Source organism: Salarias fasciatus, chromosome 7 (assembly GCF_902148845.1).
Source record: "Salarias fasciatus chromosome 7, fSalaFa1.1, whole genome shotgun sequence".
Lineage (NCBI taxonomy): Eukaryota > Metazoa > Chordata > Actinopteri > Blenniiformes > Blenniidae > Salarias > Salarias fasciatus.
This window is the reverse complement of record NC_043751.1, coordinates 32,193,639-32,202,743: the sequence shown is the minus strand read 5'-3', so window position 1 is coordinate 32,202,743 and position 9,105 is coordinate 32,193,639. Positions and strand designations below refer to the sequence as shown.

At 52.4% G+C, this 9,105-nt stretch overlaps 1 protein-coding gene across 1 annotated transcript; it reads right to left on the bottom strand.

Annotated features, from left to right (window-relative positions):
* Positions 1–290: 290 nt before the first annotated feature.
* Positions 291–8,917, bottom strand: lsm14aa (LSM14A mRNA processing body assembly factor a). Its single transcript, XM_030096251.1, has 9 exons — positions 8,662–8,917; positions 7,791–7,954; positions 7,556–7,712; positions 7,191–7,382; positions 6,949–7,128; positions 6,665–6,839; positions 2,302–2,340; positions 1,868–2,123; positions 291–1,759 (listed from the first exon to the last, which is right to left on the bottom strand). The coding sequence occupies exons 1-9, from the start codon at positions 8,780–8,782 to the stop codon at positions 1,736–1,738; spliced, it is 1,308 nt and encodes a 435-aa protein (XP_029952111.1). The 5' UTR covers positions 8,783–8,917; the 3' UTR covers positions 291–1,735.
* Positions 8,918–9,105: the final 188 nt, after the last annotated feature.

Genomic DNA, 9,105 nt, shown 5'->3' with positions numbered 1-9,105 from the left:
CTCCCCAAGATTTCTTCTTTTCCCACTGGGTTTTTGGAGTTTTTTCTTGCCGGATGTGAGGGTCGAAGGCGGTGGTTGCTTCGTTCTGTCTCGTTACTGTAAATATTGACATATTACCATTATGCTTATTCACTGTTTTTACTTCTACCGACAAATGTAACATCTTGAAGCCCTCTGAGGCAACTGTTGTTGTGATACTGGGCTATACAAAAATAAATTGATTGATTGATTGATTGACCCGCTGGATCTGGCTGCAGGACGGTCAGAGCAGAAACCAGGCAGAAGCTCAACAATGTACAACTGTTTATTTAATCCCCGAAACAAAAAGAAAGGAAAGAAGTCCGCCGGGGCCACCAGAGGGCGCTGCATTCAGGAACAAACAGTGACCACAGAGTGTTTGTGAGGAAGCCAGCTGTGCAGAACAGGCTCCGCCCACCACGGTTATTGCATCTGCTTTCTCACTGCGGCGTTTGGAAGAAGACAGGTTAGCGTGACGGAGGCGACAGGAGAAGTCAGATTTCCTCCACTTATCCCCGAACATGAACGCCCCAAACATCCCTCAGCAGCCAATCACAGCCCCGGCCCGCCCACCTCAGGAATCAGACCGACAACCTGAATGCTTCTAAAATCTTCATTACAACACAAGCAGGAAGTAGTTTAGTTTAGCATTGAGTTCAGATTACAACAGATTAAACAAGAGATGTGGAGCTGCAGGGGGAACACCTCATACCGCGCGCGTGTGTGTCTCTGTGTGTGTGTGTGTGTGTGTGTGTGTGTGTGTGTGTGTGTGTGTGTGTGTGTGTGTGTGTGTGTGTGTGTGTGTGTGTGTGTGTGTGTGTGTGATGTGGTTGATCAAACACTGGAGGTCAGCAGAGTCCAGTTACAGTGATAGAATATTTAATCCCAGTCTTCAGAGGAAACACGTCACATCATTTTTATTGAGGGTCAATTTGAAAAAAAGAGGTTGAAGCAACAGATCCTGAACACACGGACGGCTCCCGGTTCGAATCCCAGCCAGAGTTTAAACAGAAGAGTCCTGGTGCGAAGAAGGTTCAGGTCCCGGTTTGATTCCATGGCGCCGTTCTGTCACGAGCTAAAAGAACCTCTGGAGCAGAACCGAAACCAGGCTGGTGCCTCCTGCAGTACCAGCAGGGACCAGCAGGGGGGGGCGAAGGTGCAGCGGCCCCCAGGAGTCGCTTCTGGGAAACAGGAAGTCGTGGCTCTGCTGTCTCGTGGCTGACCACCAGCCAATCAGAGAGGAGCGGACACAGGGCACCGCCTCCACCTTACTGCCAGCCAATCACAGAGGAGCAGACACGACTGAAGAGTGAATCCGAGGTGAGACGCAGCCTGAAGCTTTGGGACTTGCTGTGTTCTTGGAGAACGCTGAAGAGAACAGTTCCTGTGAGGTGGTTGATGCCAGCTCCGGTTGGCTCCCCAGCTGGAATCGAACCGTGCCGTGTGGTGAAACAGACCCACTGTGGTGATGTACGCTAACGCTAACGCTAACGCTAACGTGGGACGAGATGCAGGGGAAGTGTGCGGGAATCGAACCGCGGCTCGGAGCAAAATGGACGCAGCAGTAGAAAAATACATGTTAGACTCCGCCCACTGGCCCAGAGAGGAACACGGCGGAACGCCGCGGCGGAACGGCGTTCTGCTGACAGCAGGCTACCTCAGTGCTGGTGACAAAAACACAACGAGACGCTCCTCCGACGGTCCTGCAGAGCCAGACCTACACCGTCACTTTATGGTCCTTCTGCAAGGAAACACAGCCGAACACACACGTCAGCGTCAGAGTGTGAGTGTGAGTGTGAGTGTGAGTGTGAGTGTGAGTGTGAGTGTGTGTGTGTGTGTGTGTGCTCACCCTATATGCTGACAGGTCTGCGAACTCCCTCCCGGCCTGGTTTCCTCTGTACCCCCCCCTGTAGCCCGCCCCCCCTCCTCCTCCCCCCTGCGGGGGGCCGAAGGACCCTCGGCTGGCCGGGCGGCCCCGCCCCCCCCTGAAGCCCATCCCACCGCCGCGTCCACGGTAACCGCCGCGTCCTCGACCCTGACGCAGAGGGATGCCGAACGTCTCGGCGTTCATCCGGCGCTCCTCGGCCCAGGTCTGCCTCCGCTCCCTGTGGGGGACGGAGACAGGGACAGGGGACGGGAACGGGGGACAGGGACGGGGGACAGGGACAGGGGACGGGGACAGAGGACGGGGACAGGGGACGGGGACAAGGGACGGGGACGTCAGGGTCAAGCAGCCTCCCCAGTGGCTCCAGCTCCATCCTGAGTGAAAGTAGAAAAACTGACCTGGGAAAAGCTGAAGCTCCAGATTTATCTGCTGCTTTCCTGTGGAACAAAACAACACTTGAAGTACTTGAACACAACACAACACAACACAACACAACACAACACAACACAACACAACACAACACAACACCTAAACTAGGGCTGGGTGATATGGCCAAGAATGTTATCACGATATAGTTCATAATTTCGGTCGATACGATATAATTCCGATATTGATATAAATGATACAAAAGCCTCAGAAAAAACTTAAGAATCATGTACAGGATGTACTAGCTGTAAAACTAGAAATGTACCCAGGAAGCTCCTCCAGTAAAACATTTTAGAAATAAAAACTACAATAAATTAAATGTTTACCTTTTATTTAAGAAATATGAAATCACTGTCAAATAAACAGAAGTTTCACCTTTTTCAATATAAATAGCTTCAACTTTACACTTAAATACAGTTATGTTGTTGTCATGGATTCAAACAAAGCTGCTTCAACCAGGAAGGAAAATCAAAGAGCTCAGAATTACTGCAATGAACAGAAAAAAGAGTGAGCAACAACAAACATGAATATTACTGGGACAGGGGACTGAAATCGCTGCCAGACACTCACCTTTTCAATATGAATAGCTTGTCTAAACTACAACACAGTTTTTATTATAGATTTAATGAAAGGTGCTTCAACCAGGAAGGAAAATAAAAGTGTTCATAATTACTCAGGTTAAGTACAGATTACTTCAGGTTGTAGTGATTATGGTGACGCTGCAGCGAATCCCTGTAGTGTTTTTTTTTTTTTTTTTTTTTTGTGGTGTTTGTCTTCACTGCTGCAGCATCTTGTAAATTGTAGACGCTCCCTGAACCCCGCAGCACCACGGCTGCTCGTAGAAATCAATATTGCTTCTGCTTCCTGATAGACAGATACTTTTAATGAAAATGAGCTTGCAGCCTGTGGTCCAGCTCACAGCGGCGGGATGGAGGCTCCTCTGTGTGTTACTGACGTTTTGTTAAAGAGTTACTGAGACCGAAAGTCCTCATCTGTCAACACGCTGCTAACTTCACTGGACTGTTCACTGAATGATATATCTAATTATTAGCCACGAATTAATATTTCGTGCGCACGATTTATTATTCCATGGCCACAAATTAGCTTGTGGAAGCTTATTCAGTCATTTTACAGTCGTTTACATCACCAGTTCTCATTTTGGAGCTCAAACTCACGGCGGTGGAGCTAGCTTGTAGCCTGAGCTGAGGACGGCCCGCTGTGGCTGCAGAGCTCTGATCTCTCTGCGGCGCTTTCTGCTCGGCTTGAATCAGCGGCGCCGTGAGCAGCAGTTAGTGACTGTGAAACGCAGACTGTAAAGCACTATATCGAAAATGTGTTTAAAACTCAGATCACCGTTATTGAATAAAAATATACCGCCGTATATATTGACATCGAAATTTTGTCCAGCTCTAACCTAAACACCCGGACACAACACCTGAACGCAACACCCGGACACAACACCTGAACGCAACACCCGGACACAACACCTGAACGCAACACCCGGACACAACACCTGAACACAACACCCGGACACAACACCTGAACGCAACACCCGGACACAACACCTGAACGCAACACCCGGACACAACACCTGAACACAACACCCGGACACAACACCTGAACACAACACCCGGACACAACACCTGAACACAACACCTGAACACAACACCCGAACACAACACCTGAACACAACACCCGGACACAACACCCGGACACAACACCTGAACGCAACACTCGGACACAACACCTGAACACAACACCCCAACACAACACCCCAACACAACACCCGAACACAACACCTGAACACAACACCTGAACACAACACCTGGACACAACACCTGAACACAACACCCGAACACAACACCCGGACACAACACCTGAACACAACACCTGGACACAACACCTGAACGCAACACCCAGACACAACACCTGAACACAACACCTGGACACAACACCCCAACACAACACCAGGGGGGTATTGCACAAAAGTAGGATAAATACATCCAGGATCAATGAAAATGCGCGGCTTGAGTCAGCCTAGTCGGTGTTTTCTCGGATTAATCGGTTGCCGAGCCAGGATGAAAAGACGCGGCTTCCTCCAGCCAGGTGAGGAGCATCAGGATCAGTGGCGTCACGGCGTTCTTCAGAAGACCACGAGATCAATCACAGAATCACAGATTGAAAATGGAACAAGGACGAGCGTCTTACTTCACAGGGGATGAGCAGCAGTGCGGACTGTACCGCGGCTGTCAGGTGGGGGGGGGGGGGGGGGGGGGGGGGGGTCACTTAAAAAGGGGGGTGCCCCAGAGCGAGGACTTTACACAAAACACGTCCATTAATTTCACTCCATATATTCCAGCCTGTACGTCTGCTTTAAGTGACGTTTAAGGCACAGCGCCCCCACGCTTCAATGGTGAGGACAGGTACTGCATGCAGGCCGCAGCTTTATTACAGTGAAATAGTGATGTGCAAATCAGACACTAAAAATGGCCTAATTCTGTATATGATCCATGATTATGATCATACAAAAGTGATAATAATAAAATACAGGAAATACACGGGGGAAACAGCATTTTGTCAATATTTAGGATATTTATTCAAGAATATTTCAACTCTGTGTCCGTGCTATCTAATGGAATCAATTGTCCTCATGCTGTGATCTGTTTCATCCTCATCTGTCATGAAGAACAAACCTGTCGGCCAGAAAAGAACCTGCAGCAGGTGAAAACCAAATATAAAAATATTCTGCAGTCTGGTAAGTTACTTAAGTGTAACCCAAAGAGCAGTTATCACATGAAGTGATAAATTTGTTTCTTCTGAGAAAGAATTTCTGTCTGATTTTAGCTGTTAAAAATGTGGAGTCAGAATGATGTGGGACTGTTCACTCCTGAAGCTGGAGTCCTGAAATAGGACGATTTTCCTATTTTCAGGAGACAGTTAAGACAAAATGATGCTGTCTGTTATATTGTCGTCCATTTCAGTGGTGTGATACATTTATTTTTCCTGTGTTTCTCATTTTACTCATTGCGTAGCTTCAGGGTTGTTTTATTTTATTTTTTATTCTTTATTTTTGACATCAGTGTGGTTTAGTACCAGTTTCATTAAAGTTTTTTTTTTCCATTGTCTTTACAATAACTGTGAACCTTTTATTGTAGGACTTGTATTACTAAAGAAAGGATTCTGAAACGTTTGTGTTGAAAGTTATGTTGGTCTTCATATAATCTGAGCAACAAAATAATACTAAAGTCAACCAGACCCTGCAGATGCAGCGACTACAGTAATAAGATTTGGCTGCAGGATGATTAAATGATGTAATGTGTAGAAAAACCCAGGAAATGCTGTAAACACGCCCATTTCTCACATTGTTGACAGCAGTTTAATCTTATCCTGGGTAGTTATCCTGCTGTGGAGCAGCGAGCTGCAGAGAATAAATCACCATGGTGACTGGCCCGGGATCAACTTGGCCAGCTTTTGTGCAATCGACTTGAGGATAACTTCGTCCAGGATCACCACAAGATCGCCACAGGATAACAACAGTTTGCCGGCTTAATCCCTTATCCTGGTTTTGTGCAATACCCCCCTGAACACAACACCCGGACACAACACCTGAACACAACACCCGGACAAAACATCCCGACACAACACCCGGACACAACACCTGAACACAACACCCAGACACAACACCTGAACACAACAGCTACACACAACTGCTAGCCATTAGCCACTAGCCATTAGCTGCTAGCGCTAACAGACCAAAAGCAAAGCAGCCTTTTCGCAACATTATAGTTCAACTGGTCCAACTCTGCATTGGCTCATGGGCACTTCGGCAGAGCCGCGGTGGATCAGTTAGCATGGAGACAAACACACACCGTTTGTCTCAAAATGTGATTCCAGAGCACCGCTCCGTCTGGAACCCGTGTTTGTTCTGATCCCGACTCGGAACCCAGGATTATCGACACACACTGGTCCTGAGAGCTCCGTCAGCCGGGGCGGAGCTACAGAGGAACCAGGGCGGAGCTACAGAGGAACCAGGGCGGAGCTACAGAGGAACCAGGGCGGAGCTACAGACAACTAGGGCGGAGCTACAGAGGAACCAGGGCGGAGCTACAGACAACCAGGGCGGAGCTACAGAGGAACCAGGGCGGAGCTACAGACAACCAGGGCGGAGCTACAGACAACCAGGGCGGAGCTACAGACAACCAGGGCGGAGCTACAGACAACCAGGGCGGATCAATACTGATCTCAATATCACCCCTCCTGTGAGACAATGCGTACACACACACGCACACACACACACACACACACACACACACACACACACACACACACACACACCGGGAGTCGTCACAGGAGATGTTGTCGAAGAAGGACTTGGACTTGTCGTAGTAGCAGTTGGGTCCCAGCGGGTCGCTCTCGTCCTCGCCGGTTCCTTCGCTGTTCTGCGTCTCCACACCGGAGTCGCCCTTGTCCTCGCCGTTCAGCGTCTTCTCCGTCTTTTCGCTCTTCTCCTCTGAGGGGCAGACCGACAAGAAGCGGTCACAACCAGCCCCGCCCCTGAAGCGTGCCGTGGCTCCATCCACCGGAGCGCGCCGCGGCCCCGCCCCCGGCCCCGCCCCTACCTTTGAGCTTGAGTTTGCTCTGGAACTCGCGGTCGATCTCGTCCTTGTTGAACTGTGCGTTGGCGCTCTCGAAGTCGAAGTCCTTCTCGAACTTGACCGGTCCATCCCGGCGCACGTTGAAGCGCCCTCGGCCACGGTGGCCGCCGCCTCGGCCGCGGCGGTTTGCCGGGAGTCCCGCCGCTGTAGCACAAACGGGAAGCGTTAAGGGGGGCGGGGCTAGAGGGGGCGGAGCCCTGTCTCACCTCTTCTCATCTCTGCCCCGTCCTGCTGCGGAACCTTCGGAGCTCCGGCGGCGGCGGCGGGGCGGCCGTGGGCGGGGCTTCTGCGTCCCAGGCCCGGGGCTGGAGGGGCCACGCCCGCAGCCGGGGCTGATGGGAGGATCTGGTCCAGAGTGGGACTCTTCCTCAGAGGGTCCACAACCGGGCTGCTGCGACCTGCAGAGTGACATCACCAGAACCAACCAATCAGAGGGCAGGAGGGAACCCAATCAGAAGGTTCAGACTGGAGTGGGGGCCGAGCCGACTGACTGGCCTCTGACCACATTAGCATGTTAAAATGCTAACGCCCCGACGCGTCAGCGTGCTAGCAGGGTTCTCTGGGTTCTCACCCACTCCGACGGCGCCGAACTGCGGCGACACCAGCGGGCTGCTGCTGAACTGGCTGTAGGCCGGAACCGGCGCCCGATTGAAGAGTCCATAAGACCCAGCCGACTGGAACGGCGTGGGAGCCGAGGCCGCCGGCGCCGAGCTGGAGCTCATGGACGACTGAAACCACAGAGGAAGAAGAGACACGGGATCAGGGTGCGAGGGGCGGGCAGAGCGGGAGTGGGCGGAGCCTCCTACCTGGACGATGGCCGGGTCCTGCGGCAGAGAGCCGGTCGGCTTGGGCGGCTCGCACACCGTCAGGTCCTTGATGTCGCTGCCTCGGAAGATGATGTACTCGAAGGTGTCATCTCGGGGGGGGATGGGCCGGTCGGTGGGCCGGTCCTCGGTCCCGAAGGAACGCACTGCCGGGGACGGAACGCAGGTCAGGGGGTCCGGGGGGCCGGGAGCACACGACAATAACAAGAAACATGGCCGCCTGCAGCAGGACTGCTGTCACAGACCAGAACCTCTCTAGACCTGTTCTCCAAGAACTAGAACCCTGACCTCACACACCAGAACCTCTCTAGACCTGTTCTCCAAGAACCAGAACCCTCACCTCACATACCAGAACCTCTCTAGACCTGTTCTCCAAGAACCAGAACCTCTTTGGACCTATTCTCTGAGAACCAGAACCCTCACATCACAGACCAGAACCTCTTTAGTCCTGTTCTTCATGAAGCACCGCCAGAACTTGGACTACAGAACCCTAACCCTCTATGACTTTGACGTCATGATGGGATCCAAACACGCGCCTGTCCATTGCTGTCACGCCTGCAGACCTGCTGCTTCCCACTGACGTCATAATCCGGTGCCCAGGTGAGGCGCCGCGTGACGTCAGCTGAGGTTATTTTCAGAGTTAGCATGGTAGCCGGCTAGCAGCAGGTGTACACGCTGAGTCACGTCACAGAGTGCCCGGATGTTGCGCTGCCGCTCAAACGTATTCCGCTGTAAACATTGCGCAGTTTGAGGCTAGCTGATGCTAACAGGTGCAGCTCCCTTTAAGCCCCAGGCGGCCGCCCGGAGGCCGTGGCCCAGCGGGCCGCGGACAGCCGCCGGGCCGCGGGCTTACCTTTGGCCAGAGCCACGGTGGAGTTCTCGGTGTCGATGGTGTACAGGATCCCCTCGTAGCGGATCTCGGCCTTGGAGATCAGGCTGATCTTGCTGCCCAGGTAGGGCGTCCCGCCGCTCATGGTGAGTCCGGACGGGCGCTGCTGACGAGAAGCGGTGCGGGCGGTGCGGGGACTCTCTCCGGCTTGCTGCTCTTCGATGCTCCGCAGCTACAACATGGCTCCCGCCTCCTCCATCAGCCGCCTGAGAGCGGGGGGGGGGGGCTAACGAGACTTCAGCTTCTCGCGAGACTTCAGTGCGCCGTCAGCTCTAGACCTGCGTTGGTAGAACGCAGTGACGTCACGGTGCTGTTTGTCGGTGAGGACGTGCGGGTCGTTGGTGTCCGCCTCTCTGCCTCTGGCTGTGACCTTTCTCCTCGTTTCGGTGAAAGAATTCTGAGAAAATT

Bases quoted from the DNA above. Each gene is read 5' to 3' on its own strand.
- lsm14aa (XM_030096251.1), bottom strand. From the start codon at position 8,782: ATGAGCGGCGGGACGCCCTACCTGGGCAGCAAGATCAGCCTGATCTCC. The intron at 7,129-7,190 runs GTGAGACAGGGC...TTTGTGCTACAG, and splicing joins CGGGGCAGAGATGAGAAGAG to CGGCGGGACTCCCGGCAAAC. The intron at 2,124-2,301 runs GTCAGTTTTTCT...CGTCCCCCACAG, and splicing joins GGAGCTTCAGCTTTTCCCAG to GGAGCGGAGGCAGACCTGGG.